The sequence below is a fragment of the Rhododendron vialii genome, chromosome 11a (genome assembly GCF_030253575.1).
Source record: "Rhododendron vialii isolate Sample 1 chromosome 11a, ASM3025357v1".
NCBI lineage: Eukaryota > Viridiplantae > Streptophyta > Magnoliopsida > Ericales > Ericaceae > Rhododendron > Rhododendron vialii.
Window position 1 is genome coordinate 4,256,408 of NC_080567.1, and position 16,500 is coordinate 4,272,907.

At 37.1% G+C, this 16,500-nt stretch overlaps 1 protein-coding gene and 1 non-coding gene across 2 annotated transcripts; one reads left to right on the forward strand and one right to left on the reverse strand.

Moving 5' to 3' along the window:
- Positions 1-344: 344 nt before the first annotated feature.
- Positions 345-8,241, reverse strand: LOC131306784 (uncharacterized). Its single transcript, XM_058333212.1, has 7 exons — positions 8,090-8,241; positions 7,130-7,261; positions 4,179-5,529; positions 3,149-4,144; positions 1,468-1,604; positions 632-855; positions 345-535 (listed from the first exon to the last, which is right to left on the reverse strand). The coding sequence occupies exons 1-7, from the start codon at positions 8,239-8,241 to the stop codon at positions 345-347; spliced, it is 3,183 nt and encodes a 1,060-aa protein (XP_058189195.1).
- Positions 5,258-5,363, forward strand: LOC131309000 (small nucleolar RNA R71). Its single transcript, XR_009194673.1, has one exon. It is a non-coding gene; the product is annotated as a small nucleolar RNA R71 (small nucleolar RNA).
- Positions 8,242-16,500: the final 8,259 nt, after the last annotated feature.

Genomic DNA, 16,500 nt, shown 5'->3' on the forward strand with positions numbered 1-16,500 from the left:
GTCTATGCACAGAACAGTCACAAATAATAGGTGAACCCTCCCCCAAACCTAAATATGACAATGTCCTCAATGTCATGAATGCAAACGCTTACAAAATAGACTGTAACATAAAAGTGAGAGAGGATAGGGTACACCTGATAAGCGCGATAAGACTGAACTAGCTATGTGACTCCTGCAAAAGAAATTATGGGTACATAAGAAAAGAAAAGAATGCCTACAAATATTGAATGAGACAAATAAAAATAAAATAAAATAAAATAAAAATAAGAGAAGAGAAAATACTAATCTCAACGAGTAATGTACAGTAGCATACAAAGATTACCAGTTTTGGGCAGACTAAATGGTTAATCCTGATAAACAGGATCCTCTAAAAGGATTTCCTCTACTTCTGGGGTTTTTAATTCCATAAACTGTTTCAACCGTTGCCCATTCACTTTAGACATGGAACCATCTTTTGGATTCTCAATTTCAACTGCCCCATGCGGATAGCTAGTGCGAACGACAAAAGGACCGGACCATCGAGAACGAAGTTTGCCTGGGAATAAATGCAAACAAGAATTATAAAGAAGGACTTTTTGACCAGAAGTGAAAGATTTTCTTAAAATGTTTTGATCATGAACCCTTTTCATACGGTCCTTGTACGATTTGGCACAGTCGTAAGCATCATCCCGAATTTCCTCTAGCTCAAGAAGTTGAAGCTTTCTGCGAATGCCTGCCTTGTCAAGATCAAAATTGAGTTTTTTGGTAGCCCAATATGCCTTGTGTTCTAGTTCTACAGGTAAGTGACATGCCTTGCCATAGACAAGTCGGTAAGGAGACATTCCAATTGGAGTTTTAAATGCCGTACGGTAAGCCCACAATGCATCATTAAGGCGTAAAGACCAATCTTTCCTATTAGGGTTCACTATTTTTTCAAGTATATTTTTAATCTCCCTATTAGATATCTCAACTTGACCACTGGTCTGGGGGTGATAAGCAGTTGCAACTTTATGCATTATGATATATTTTTTCATTAACTGCTCAAATACTCGATTGCAAAAATGCTTACCGCCATCACTAATAATAGCACATGGTGTCCCAAAACGAGCAAACACATTATCTTTCAAAAACTGGGCCACCACTTTATGATCATTAGTTTTACATGCAATGGCTTCACCCAACTTAGAAACATAATCAACAGCGACAAGGATATATAAATTACCAAAGGAATTAGGGAATGGACCCATAAAATCAATGCCCCATATATCGAATATCTCTACAATCAGAATTGGGTTAAGAGGCATCATATTTCTCCTTGTAATACGACCTAACTTTTGACAACGCTCACAAGCTATACAGTATGCATGCGCATCTTAAAAAATAGAAGGCCAATAAAATCCACACTGCAAAATTTTTGCAGCTGTCTTTTTAGCACTAAAATGGCCTCCACATGCATAATCATGACAAAAAGAAATGACACTTCGTTGGTCACTTTCAGGAATGCACCTTCTAATAATCTGGTCAGGGCAATATTTAAACAAGTATGGATCATCCCAGAAGAAGTACTTAACCTTGGATAAAAATTTAGATTTATCATGTTTGGGCCAATGCAAAGGTATCTCTCCAGTTACAAGATAATTTACAATATCTGCAAACCACGGTGAAGATAATTGAGACACATGCATCAATTGTTCATTAGGAAAAGTTTTAGAGATGGGCAATGAATCCTCGGTGAACTCTACAATTAATCTAGACAGATGGTCAGCTACCACATTCTCAGAGCCTTTTTTATCTCGAATCTCAATGTCAAATTCTTGCAGTAACAAAATCCATCAAATTAATCTAGATTTAGCATCTTTTTTAGACAACAGATACTTCAATGCAGCATGGTCCGAATAGACTACGACCTTAGAACCCAATAAATAAGCTCTAAACTTATCAAGTGCAAAAACAACTGCTAGTAACTCCTTTTTTGTTGTGGAATAGTTTAGTTGTGCATCGTTTAAAGTCTTACTAGCATAATAAATTACATGAGGAAGCTTATCGACACGTTGTCCTAAAACAGCGCCTATTGCGTAATCAGAGGCATCACACATAATTTCAAAAGGGACATTCCAATCGGGTGGTCGAATTATAGGGGCGGAGGTCAACTCACTTTTTAATCTCTCAAAAGCATGAAGGCACTCCTCGTTGAACACAAATGGGGCATCTTTGGCCAACAAATTACATAGAGGTTTAGCAATTTTACTAAAGTCTTTAATGAACCTCCTATAAAAGCCTGCATGACCCAAAAATGATCTAATCTCCTTTACAGTACGTGGGGGTGGAAGGTTAGATATCAAATCAATTTTAGCTTTATCCACTTCAATACCTTTATGCGAGATGATATGCCCTAATACAATTCCTTGCTTAACCATAAAGTGACATTTTTCCCAATTAAGCACAAGACTTTTTTCTTTACATCGCACTAACACTAGGGTCAAATGGTGTAAGCATTCATCAAAAGAAGATCCAAAAACTGAAAAATCATCCAGAAACACTTCCAAAAAACGTTCTACCATGTCAGAAAAAATACTAACCATGCATCGCTGAAAGGTGGCTGGGGCATTGCATAGTCCAAATGGCATGCGGCGGTAGGCAAAAGTACCATAAGGGCATGTGAACGTAGTCTTTTCTTGGTCTTCCGGTGCAATGGGAATTTGATTATAACAAGAATAACTATCAAGAAAGCAATAGTACTCATGTCCTGCCAATCTCTCCAACATTTGGTCAATAAACGGTAAAGGAAAATGATCTTTTCGTGTCATGGAATTTAATTTTCGATAGTTTATACAAACACGCCATCCTGTCTGAACACGGGTTGGAACTAATTCATTATCTTCGTTTTTTACTACCATCACACCCGATTTCTTAGGAACAACTTGAACAGGACTCACCCAACTGCTATCAGATATTGGATAAATAACGCCAGCATCTAAAAGCTTAAGAATTTCTGCTCTAACTACTTCTTGCATTGCAGGATTTAGACGCCTTTGTGGCTCACGTGAAGTTTTAGCATTTTCCTCTAAATTTATTCTATGCATGACCAATGAAGGACTAACTCCCTTGATATCATTTATGGACCACCTATTGCTTCCATGTGCTCTTTTAGGACATTCAACAATTTTTGTTCTTGTGTATCATCCAAATCAGAAGCTATGATTACTAGTAAGGACTCACAAAGGCCAAGGAATTTGTATTTAAGAGTGTTTGGCAATGGTTTGAGTTCTAACTTAGGTGGCTCCACTATAGATGGAAGTGGTGGTGATGAAGAGAGTGGAAGAGGGTTCACTTTTGGTTGCCATTCATCGATGCTCATTAACGGGGCATTGTCTAATAATGCATTAACCTGCTCAATTGATTCATCTATGTCAAATTCACACCCAAAATGTGCTAGGCAAGCTTCTAAGGGATCCTCATAACTTGACTGAACAAAAGTACTTCCAACCAAAGTGTCTATCATACAAACTGCACTAACCTCATCTTCATCTAGTGGTTGCTTGCTTGTATTAAAAATATTTAGCTCGACAGTCATATTACCAAATGATAATTTCATTACGCCATTTCTACAATTGATTAAAGCATTAGAAGTGGCTAAGAAAGGACGCCCTAAAATAACAGGAATTTGCCCATTAGAGTTTTGGACAGGCTGAGTGTCAAGGACTATGAAGTCCACAGGAAAATAGAATTTGTCAACCTTAATTAGAACATCCTCAATGACTCCTCTAGGAATTTTGACAGATCTATCAGCTAATTGGAGTGTTACTTGAGTGGGTTTTAACTCTCCTAACCCTAATTGTGAGTACACTGAGTAAGGTAATAAATTGACACTCGCCCCCAAATCTAACAAAGCCTGATCGATATGATGGTTACCTATAACGCAAGAAATTGTTGGACAACCAGGGTCTTTATATTTTATTGGAATTTTGCATTGGATAATGGAGCTAACCTGTTCAGTTAAAAACGCCTTCTTTGGAACATTTGTCTTCCTTTTTATAGTGACTAGATCTTTCAAAAATTTAGCGTACGAGGGCACTTGTTGAATGGCATCTAAAAATGGAATATTGATTTGTACTTGCTTAAACACTTCTAGAATTGTCTCCAAATTGTGCACCTTTCTTAGGAGCTACTAGTCGATGAGGATAAGGAGCTTTAGGGACAAAGTTCCTAATAGGTGGCTCTATTACAAGTGGTGGAGAAATAGACTCTTGAACTTTAGTAAGATCAACATGATTTTCTTCTTTTTCAGCTTCAACGAATTCCTCTGTTGGCATACTAACTTTATTATCAACTTCTTTCCCGGATCTAAGGGTAATGATTGATTGAACATGGTGTTGCTTGTTTGAAGGAGTAGAGGTGGTGCCTATAGAAAACTGCCCTTTTGGATTCACTAGAGTTTGACTCGGAAACTTCCCTTTCTCTCTCTCTGCAAGTTGACTAGCTAATTGACCCATTTGATTTTCAAGTTTAGCGATGGCTTGAGCATGCAAGTGAGTTGAATTTTCCATTTTAGCATCATTTTTTTCAATTTTAGCCATGATTGCTTTAAGGGTGTCCTCTAAGGATGATTGTTGCTGTGGTGCAACAGATTGGAAGTTCGGTTGAGACACGGGAGTTGGAGCATAAAAAGGCTGAGATTGAGTAGGATATGACTGTGTAGGAGGACGAAAACCTGGGGGAGATTGATTTTTTGAATGGAATGGTTGCCCACCTATATTTGTAGACGGTTGGTTCTGACGCCATGAAAAGTTTGGATGATTTCGCCAATTTTGGTTGTATGTTTCGGAAAAAGGACTAGCAAATGATTTTCCATAATTATTAAGTGCGTTCGCTTGTTCAACATAGCTGTCAGAATATCCATTAATGGAAGAACATGTTTGTTTTGTGTGCATGTGACTATCGCAAAGAGAACACCCCTCACTTTGAACTTGATTGGCTGACTCCATAGTTTTACTTAAAACTAACGCCTCAACCTTTCGAGTAAGATTATCTAACTTTATTTTCATGTCTGAATCTTCTTTCACCTCATATAATCCCTCTCTCTTAGGTGTAGAAGATTGTTTGTCTCTATGAGAAGTAAAATTCCACTGTTGAGAGCTCTCAGACAAATTTTCAAGAAATTCATACGCTACATCGCCCCTAAGATTTAGAAAACCACCCCCGTTCATTGACTCAAGCATATTGCTGTTCGACTGAGTTAAACCGTTATAAAAAAATTGAACTAGTCTCCATATTTCATAACCATGAGGGGGGCACTTTAAAATAAGATCTTTAAATCTCTCCCAACTCTCATAAAATTTTTCATGTTCTTCTTGACAAAAATCAGTAATCTCCCTCCTTAGAGTAGTTGTTCTTGACATTGAAAAGAATTTTGAAAGAAACTTTTTAACGAGGATGTCCCATGAAGTGATTGAGCCAGAAGGTAGAGAATTTAACCATGCCTTTGCTTTATCTTTCAGTGAGAAGGGAAAAAGGCGCAATTTAACAGACTCCTCAGAAAAATTTTGAAACCTAAAGGTAGCACAAATTTCAAGAAAGTCTTTAACATGCATGTATGGATCCTCTCGTTCAATCCCATGAAATTGAGGAAGAAGTTGTATTGTGTGATGTTTCAGCTCAAAATGTGTCGCATTTGTTGTGGGTAACACAATACAAGAAGGAGGATTTGTGGTTACGGGTGAAAACAACTCTCTTACAGGTTTTGTATCTTCTGCAAGTTCCGTCATTTTTAATTGAGTATGTTCCACTCTTTGAATGTTTAAGCTGCGTCTAAAGGTTCTCTCAATTTCTGGATCAAGAGGTATTAATTCTAACTTTTTCGAACGACAACCAAACATAAACTTATAAATGAAAACAAATAAGAGAAACAACTGAAAATAAAAATAAAAATGCAACAGAAGTGTCTGACGCTAACTAAAATGATTCTTTTTTTTTTCAAACACTAACTTACTAAGTACTTGATAAAGAGAACAAAAACAGATCAATAGCAAAAGTAAATTAAGATTAATTAGAACTAACCTGTGACTTGTTGCTTCTAAGTCCAACCACCGTGTTGAATGGTAAATATAGTGGTTCCCAAAATTATTTCAATCAAGCACTTGTAGCCGACTTGGAAATCTCGGCCAATAAAAACAAATAAAAAGGCAGCTCTACTGTGTGACAGCAACCACAAAAATACTTAGTGACGAAAAGCAATTACTACTAATCAGAGATTCACTGTATAGCAAATGCACGTGATGAACGTTTTTCTTTTTCTTTTTACTAACTAAACTAGTAGAAGAGTGAAATCAATTCAAATCTCTAGAGTTCCTAAAAAAGTAATTAAGTCCCCGGCAACGGCGCCAAAAACTTGATGTGAAATTTTAATGTACTCGCAAGCGCACGAATCGTACCGAAGTATAGTAATGCAAGAGCGAGGTCGAATCCACAGGGACTTATGATTCTTCTAGGAAAAATAAATAACTTAAACCGATTAAACCCTAACCTAGTTGACAAAAGTTGTGATTGATTTTTTAAACTAAAAGTAAAAAGTAAAAACAATAAACTAAATTATCAAAGACGAGAAAATTAAAGCTTCTTTTTAACCAAAGGAGAAAATACTAAGGTTTCGGAATCCACACCCATTAACTCGTATCATTATATATTCATAATCACTAACTTTACCCAAAATTTCTTCATGATAATCTGAAAGCTAATTCTGTTACCATGGAAAATATCATCGTGAAAATTCATCAAAAAGTCTAATGTTTGTTCCTCTCCGCTCGCAAGTATAAAACCGAATCATTAATTGTATCCGCTTTTAACAAATCACAAGAAATATCCAGTTTTATAGTTAACAATGAAAATCCAGCGTTCAATGTTAAAGACAATTCCAAATCATGAGAAAAACATGATTGAACTCATATCCAAAATTTATCCCTAACAGTTGATTTGGAGTAAGAACAATTTAATCAAAATCAAACCAAATAATCGGGTAAAATCAAATCTCATGAACATATAAACAATAGTCATTAATAGGGCTTCATCCTCAACCCTAGTTGAAAAGTTTAGCCGCTCATGGAATCAAAACACATAAACAAATAAAGATAAAACTCCATTGAACAAAGCTTACAAAAAGAGAACAAATAATTCTTTCTCCATCTTCTTCTTCTCTGCGCCAAGATGCTGCTGCTGCGTGTAGTGTGCCAAGTTGTGCCGAGTTGGTGCAATGAAAAGGTCCTCTTCTGGGGTGTGGGAAGTCCTCCTTTTATACATGTCAAGAATTCTTATGCAAAAAGATCTCTTCCCTATTTAAATCCCATATTTAAAGAAATAAAGTAGATTTCCTAATTCCCTTCTAGTTTGCCTTGGCCTCCCCTTCTTCTGAAGTCCAATTCCCATTAGTGCATCAAAAGGAACGGGTAAGGTGGATCCACTTTTAAAAGATATGGCTGAACTTTGATTCAACGTGAAATTTATTTCCTTTCTTCTAGCCAACTTCCATTCAGAATGGGACACGATCCGTCACTTATCTGCAATTCCAGATTGACTTTGGACGCTTTTAATTTACCGAAAATACCTCTAATTATCATCTTTTCCTGCGCAAATAATAATCCAATATAAGTGATGAAAGATATAATAACCATAGGCAATTATGCGCATTTTGGGACTAACAAGATGTGACATGGGACTTCCATGTGTCAATAATTTGTGCTCATCAAGTACAAACTAGATAGTGTAATGAGCTAGGTACAAAAGAGAGAGAGAGAGAGAGAGAGAGAGAGAGGTCTATTTATACAAAAATACATTCTCTCTCCTCCAAAATATCTAGATTACAGCCAAAAATGGAAAGTTACTACTTATGGAAAATTAAAATCTGCTAAAAAGTATGTCGGTAAGCCTTCTATATCGATACCAAAGGAACCGTATCAATACCGAGCTGCCTTGTCTTGAAGATCAAAATTCCCCGGAGGCCGCGCGCATCGATACAAGAGGAACCGTATCGATACGCAAACAATTGTATCGATACGCTGAAGCTTGGTTTTTCTTTTGTTTCGTTCCAATATCGATACACGAACAACCGTATCGATACCGAGCTCCTTTCTGGGCATATCTAGGTCTTTTTGCCCCGACTTGAAACCCGATGACTATTGGTCCTCTCCTGCTCTTCGGTTCTTCATTCTCAAGCCCCGATGGCTGAGTTCCACAATGCCTCGCCAACTCGATTACCCAAGGGTTGTCCATGGCGTCAAAACACGCCCTTTTATCGTGTTTTGCCTGAAACGCTCAACAAAATACCTACCGCGCAAAATTACTACGAACGACAAATAATCATACGATAAATGACATAAAACGGAACTAGTCGCACCAAATATCTATACTATTGGGTGCTTATCAATACACCCACAAGGTCCAAACTAGTCTAGCTTGTTCAATATCTTACAAATAATTTAGCTAAGCTGACACTAGTCCCACTAAGACCGTAGTTAAGAAATTGAAAGATAGACAAAGTTGTCATTAAATCATAAGCTAAAACAGAACAAGGAGTTGGAACAAGATTTTCCAATTATCAGATAGCGTTACATCTGACTAAGAGGTACGAGTCACCCACACAAACTCCTTCAAACACACGTACGCCTTCCATCCTGGCATCAAATTTATCCTCTAACCAAATTTTCCTTTTTTACCGGGTTTCCCTTATAAGTCTAATACACAAGTACCGTCATAAATCCCTCATAATACGTATATCATATCACAATTACCAAACATACATTCATACCAAATAAAAGTCCATACCGATATCATAACAACAGGTTACCGTAATTGAAAAGTCTATAAGGAGACAACAAAGCTGGTATCAACATTTCAAGCGATCCAAGGTGCCAAATCCAATTCAATGTTTATAGTTTCTCATCTAAATACTTCATTTTTTTTTTTGATTCCTTTCATAAACCACAAACATTCACATTCGACGTTAATAGCATGCAATCAAGGTGTAAATAACGATCTCATTTCACAATTTGAAACAAGGACACATGCTCATTGACCACTACATTTCCACCCCTTGAGTTGCAGTAAACATTATCCATTAATTGGGTCTTTGCATTACCATCCCTTGTGTTGCAGTAATCCTCACATTCCAATTCTTAACTACAGCCCCCCAAATCACACTAGTCTAGCAGCTTCACTATTAGACATTTTCTCAAATCAATACATAACAAAGCACGCCAACAAAACTAATTCATGGAGCAAACACACATAAATAATGTAGAGGCCCGTGTTTAATTTCAATAATTTTAATGTTAGAATAAAATTAGAATATTGAGGTAAAGAGAAAGTGTGATTTGAATATGTGATTTGGGTTGAATGTGATAGAATTTGGAAGTTTGGGGTGCAATTGTAATTGATGTGTGTGGTGGTATAAATAGGTGAGAGAGAGTGGTACAGAATCATTCTCCCACTCACGTCTCTCTCTCGGTCCTCTCTCCCTCCTGCCCGACTCTCTCCCTCTCTCTCACTCTCTCTCTCTCGAAATCAAGCCTATAAACTTGAGACCCACGAAGATTAACCTTCATTCCACCTTCCACACGCGATCTTGAGCTCGTATTTTGTTGGGTTTAGCTCGGAGAGGAGTATTCGGTTGATTCAAGATTTTTGGAGCTAGGGCTTGCTTGATTGAGCTTGGGTTTCGTTCTTCGACTTTAAGGTAGGGATTTCTCACTTCTATTGCGTGTTAATGTGTTGATTTGGAATTTGAATTGTGTCTTAAAACGTTCGTTTTGTTGTTGGACTTGTTCTTGTGAAATTTGAAAATCGTGCACTAAAAACCCAGGTCCTACCGGTAGGAGTTTTGGCCCTACCAATAGAAACGCTATCCAGTAGTGTTATTTTGTGAAATTCTGGTCTCCTACCGGTAGGAGATTGTGTTCTACCGGTAGGAAATGAAAAATCTGCATTTTGGTAAAACTTCGGAAGGGCATAACTTTTTCATCCGAACTCCGTTTTGGACAAATTTTATATCGAAATTGATGAACGAAAGGTCTACTTTCCAATGGTGGTGGTCTCGTAGCCTAATTCCAAGCTGATAAGATTTGATAGCCAAAATAAGATGAATATGTTTGTATACATTGGGTAATCCCTTTCCTTAGAATCATTTGGGTGAGACATGGACGTTCTTAGGTTCTCCTGAGTACTTAAATGAATGGTTTGATGAGGCTAGTGGTATACTCAAGGCTTTGTAGTGGTCATTGGGTTCCATATGAGTCTTTGACACCGAAACGAGGGTTTAGAGAACACAAGGAATATTGGTGGGCGAAAGTTGTATGTGTTGACATGCGATGTGAAAAACGAACACATAGGACACTCCTTTAAGTTAAACAACGCTAGGTGTGGACACATGATACACTCTCCTCATGTTCAATGTGTGGCACATCTCTCGTGTAGCTTATACGATTTAGAGAGTTGTAGGGGAAAACTTATGAACTATTGTAAGCGATTACATTTGATATGCGGTAGGTGAATGCTTATATGAAAAATTAATGGTGTAATGATGGTGAGTTGACTGAAGTGGAATTATCCCTATCGCTGCTGCTGCTACTACTACTACTACTACTACTACTACTACTATGTGAATAAGCTTTCATTGTGATGTCACTATATGTGATTGAGATGAATAACTAAATTGTAAAGTGTATCAGAGAAATTGTGGTATGATGACTTATGATGTGTGACCTAAATTAGCTCCATTAGTGAGGGAGGTACTAATAGGGAGTAACGGGACTCCGTAAATGGCCCGGCAGGAGCAAATGCTCATAATATATTCAGGACCTACCAACGGGTAAGGTGTCTGGTAGGGGGTTTCGGGATTCCTTAAATGGTCTGGCAGGAGCTTTTGCTTATGACACAGAACGATAAGGAAATTGTGACATGATGTGAATGAAAAGGGGGTATCATGGTGAAAGTATGAGTGGTATTAAAGACATTTGCATTGCGATTCTTTGATTACGATAAATTCATAAGTCAAGATATCGGATTGGTGATTTAAAATAAGATGAGGGGCAATGTTACTCATGACAAAATCATTTAGATAGTAAGTTCTCGTGGTCAAACTAGAGTCTTGGTGTGTAGTCATGGTACTTCATTTGTGTCATCGACTTTGGGGCGTTTACTAGTCGAGTTTTCTTTCTCTTTGAGATACCGTACCTTGCTTCTATTATACATTCTACCTGTCATCCCATTTGCATATAATGGTTGTGTAGCTCAACCTATCATTTTTCAAGTGAGATCCTAGAGTAGTAGCATGGAGTGAAGTGCATGCATTCTAGTGCATATTTTCGGAAGAGGTGGTAATGGAGACTCATGGATGTTTTGGTAAAACATATTTTGGGAATGTAATAGAACCATAACTCTATGTCTTTTAACGATGTAATATGTCCAAACTCTTGGAGTTGGATCTGTAATTTAATGACTAGGGCAAGATGAACTCTTTTGGGATATTATGTAAGATAATGTGAGCAGTTTTATTTATGAAAAGCTATCTTTATTTATGTTGAAAATTGAGGGCGTGACAAATAATCTCATCTTTACAATTTTAATAAGGACACAAAATTTCACATAGGAAATCAACCTTTATTTCACATCTTTTTTTACCACCTAATAGATCTCCTTCGTGATGTCCCCACGCATTAATGGTCTAACTTACAAGTACCTATAAAGACCCTTAACTATATAGCACTCATCAATACTTATCAACCATAAGTTCTTGCCAAGTAATTTTACCAAAGTCCATTCGTTGTACTACAAGTGTCAAATAAGCATTCTACCACTCAATGTCACATCACGACATCAATTAACTTATACATCACGTCAACAATTCACTTGTCGAGTTATCGTCAAAAGTATAATCCATTTAATCTATTTTCTATTCCAATTGCTTCATTAGATATCTAAATCTTCATTTCATAAAATAGTCCTCATTTATGTTACACATGACTTTTATATAATATGGTTATCCCCATTTCTAAGTTTTATCTAACCATCGACCATCTCACATTACCTATCTCCTATAACATTCCTTCAATCATAATGGCATACCACTGCCTCTCCAAGTATCAAGAATACATATACTAATTCATATGGGCGATAATAACCTTAATGCTTCATAGGTGTCCTTTTTTAAATCCTTTATGATAATAATTAGACACATTCTGACATTCCGAACATGACTCATACATTCCGGCTAACCCAAATCATTCACTCTTAGTCAAGGTTACCCACTCTAATAGTCACTATAACTCAACCCATTGGAGAACTCTACCTTCTATTGCAATAGCAACCTCCCTTATACTGATTTATTTAAAAACTCCCACAACGGATGATCACCATCCACCAATTATACCCTCTTGTCTTTCTACAGAGCGAAAAGAAAAGTGACGTCTCATCTTTCAAACACAAATCACATAAAGGTGACGTGGGACCATTTCACATTCCTCTACCTGAATTTTTTTTTTTGTTTATATAGTTATTACACATTCCCTTCACATAAATAAATGAGCTATCCAACACTATGACTTAACCACACTTAGTCTAATAACTTAAGGAGAAGAGATACATTTGGAGGTCTCAAGACTGCACAAAGCGTTCAACCGTCAATAATACTACAGCCCTAATTGCCTATATAAAAGGGTGAACAGGTAAGACTTACGGTGCACCTATCCACTCTCTAGGTGTAGTCAATCATAACAACCAGCTAGACTTAACTCCAAGTCTCCTCTCATTTAGTCTTACAAACTCTAGTACACTCATTGACCTTACAAGATTCACAACTTGGGCCCAGATCACTTGTCATATCACCATAATGACTCACCTTATGCCTCGGTCTAGATTCAACAGCGCACAACACCTAGGGTTGCCGGTTCACTCTCATGTAAGTAAGATCATATAAGCATATACTCCACTTAGCAAGAAGCACGTAAGCATGCATGTGTCAGGCAAACAGACACATAAGCGCATTACTTACAAAAGACAAGCATCAGTCAAACATTCAACTGGACATAAAATAGAGACCGAATCCTTACCTTTCAAGGTTCAAGACTGGAGATGTTCACAGGCTCTTCGTTATCACAAAGTAATTTATTCCACTATTGTTCCGATTTCATGAAGATAAACAGACAAGTGATCTTAATAGCATCTCCTGTTTTCCCATAATCCACCAATCTATCCATTAACTTTGGTTTAGATCCTAGTAAGCACTAGGCCCCTCGAACACTAACACTCTTTTCAAAACCAAACACCTACTTAAACAAAACCTTCGGAGTAACTAATCTAAAAGAAAAATAGTTGAATTCCTTTAACTCAGAGACGTAACACTTTACACCCTATCATGATATTGTGTCAAACTTTAGAAAGTCACTATCGACAACTCATTTCCCCAACTTATTTGAAAACCAAACAGTTTTTCACTAAGATTGGATAACACACATCTTTAAAAATATAGAGACACTTTCATAATGAACTCATTAGACAGCACGAGGTCATTAAACATGCATAATTGTTATAATGTTACTCTTTGTTCTTTTGCAACTTGAATTTACATATTAAGTATTCCCATATACGAAAGCATGAAATCAACAAGCAAGTACAATTTTTGACTACGACATCGCATGATCTATCTAAATTCAGTTTTATAAAAAAATGTAAATCTTTCCATTGTTTATCTTGTTTAAAGAGCATCTCTTCTAGATGTTCAATCATGAAGTCATGATGGCCAGTCGTACTTCAAGTTGAATATCCGGAATTAGATTCTCAAAATCTTAGAAAAATGAGTTCCACAATGATTATAAACATCCACCTTTAGTAATCAAAACATCTCTTAACATAAACATATTAAACAACTCTAGATTCAAGCTCCATCACTCAAGATAACACAAATAGGCACCCAGTGTATTTAGCATACGACAAAGATAAACACACAGAATACTTACAATAATGTAACAACCACAAGGTCTAATCACCTAACATCAACCACATTAAGACCTAACTTTCTACGAACACACGTATTCGCAGAACAAGTAATTTCAAGCCATCACAAGTGTTAAAGAAAGGGAGTAATCAACGGCAACCAAAGCACCTACAAGGTCAAGCCTCCAACTCCTAACACAGATTGACAACAACACGTCATTCTGTTCAAATGTAAGTGCAATGTCACTTAGTATAATGAACGTCGATCACACGAGCACATATGATTTATGCAGAAAGTTGTGATATTTTGAACCCATGAGACTAAATGTCTCCCCACGGTCTCAAAGTATTCAAACCTAGATGCTCTGATACCAATTTGTCACGCCCTCGATTTTGAACATAAATAAATAATCGATTTCAATAAAAGATTCTCGCATAAGATAAATAATACCCAAAAGAGTTCCCACCTGTTTAACTTTACAAACAAGTCCCCAAGTTTAAAAATATACAACATTGGCACTCTAGCCCCAAATAAGTTCAAGTACAAGTACAAATATTTTCTAAAATTACAAATGGTTTAGTCAAAAAGAATTCCAAAGTAATTAGTTACAAACTCATCCTTAACAAAAGAAATTCATTACAAAGTTGAAGAAGTAACTAAACAATGTTTGCTTTCCAAAAGTCTTCCATATCCAAGCACATGGTGCATGCATGCTATTGTCCGGCATTTGAACCTGAAAAGAATGATAGGTTGAGCTACACTAGCCTAGTAGGAAAATCTTTACCAATTGTAGGTACAAATATGGTGACAAGTGCAAAGGGAAGGATATAAAGGAATATAGTTCATTCAAAGGGTTGCAATCAACTCATAAGTGCGTCAACGTTCACTACGATCATTCTAAGACTTGCCATTATCATAATTAGCCACATAGTTCACAAGACTCATGCAACTCTAAAGTTTCTGACACGACTCACTATCCCAAATCTTCACTGTCTATATTTTCACCCCTTGCGTTACAGTATAACACCATGAGGATTGCCATATTACCACCCCTTGCGTTACGAGGAACTCTAACTACTTGGATCACCGTATTACCACCCCCTTGCGTTACGAGACTCTCTATTCCAACTTCCGACTCACACAACTACTTCCTTAATATGCAAACCAAGACCTTCTCATGATCACAATCATATGTGAAACATCATACGATATGCCAACATCACAACAAATGGGCCACAAACATTCACAAGTAACCAATAATCAATAAGATGCATTTCACTAAAGTTTTAACCAAGTAATTCCCTATTTGTTTCTCACTAACGAAAGGCCAACAGGTCAAGAATAACATCTACTAATCATAGGAAGTCATAACAATAAAATGAGAATCTTAGGAGTAACCAGCGGATATTGGCAGGCTGACACACTCCCACTCCAATGGTTATAACTTTATGTGTACTCAGAGTTGTAAAGTGATTCTGGTGGCAATGCAAAGCTAACTTCAAGAACTTCGAATCGATATAAAGTTTGTATGAATCAAACATCGGACGAGGAAGTTATGACCATTTGAAATTTGGCTGAAACCTAAAAGACGAGTAGAGTTTCCAGAGAGGGGAGGGATCGATCCCTAGTCTCATGGGGATCGATCCCCAAGGTGCAAAATATCCAGATTTGAAAGAGGGATCGATCCCATTTTGGGCGATTTCTGCAGATTTTGACAGACTTTCAGGAGAGCAAAGGAGGACGATCAAGGTTCAATTACCACACCAAATTAATGTAAAAACACATAAAAGAGATAAAGAAGTTCCTACCTCGCGACGATAACCAATATCCAAGCGATTTGAATAAGCCCTAGCCTCCATAAACTTCAAAGCTTCGCTCCAAGCTTGACCCAAGGAACTTCGAGCCCAAAAACACGATTAGAAGGCCGAAGGGAGGTTAATCTTTGATGGTTTTGTGAGATGGAGTGAGGTTTTGAGTGAGAGGGGTTTTGAGTGAGAGGCGGAGAGGGAAAGAGATTTCGGATGAGAGAGAGAGAGAGAGAGAGAGAGAGAGAGAGAGAGAGAGAGAGAGAGAGAGAGAGAGAGGAAGATAAGGAGACATAATTATCCCTTATACGCACACACCCACTATATATACTCCTATATCCTTTAATCACACACACACTCCTTCAATCTTCTATTCTCTCACTTCAATCCTTAATTCTAATAACCACCATTTAAATCCTATTTTCCACATTAGGCATTTAATAAACATTTCAATAATTAAAATTATCCGGGTCTCTACAATAATCATAGCATTCGATTTCTTGTTAATTATTTATCCTGGTGTGAAGAAGAACATCGACTTGGCCATCGATCCTTCGTCTGATACATCAATCCAGAAGGATCCCTCGGCCGTGACATCCATTCACCGGTCGCGGGATCCATTCCTTGGGACAACCTATTTTTTATCTTGATGCATGTTTCAATTGCTGTTCTCGCTCACCTTATTAATTGTTAAAGGCTAAAAAACAGATTACGTGTTTAGAATTAAATAAAGTAGGT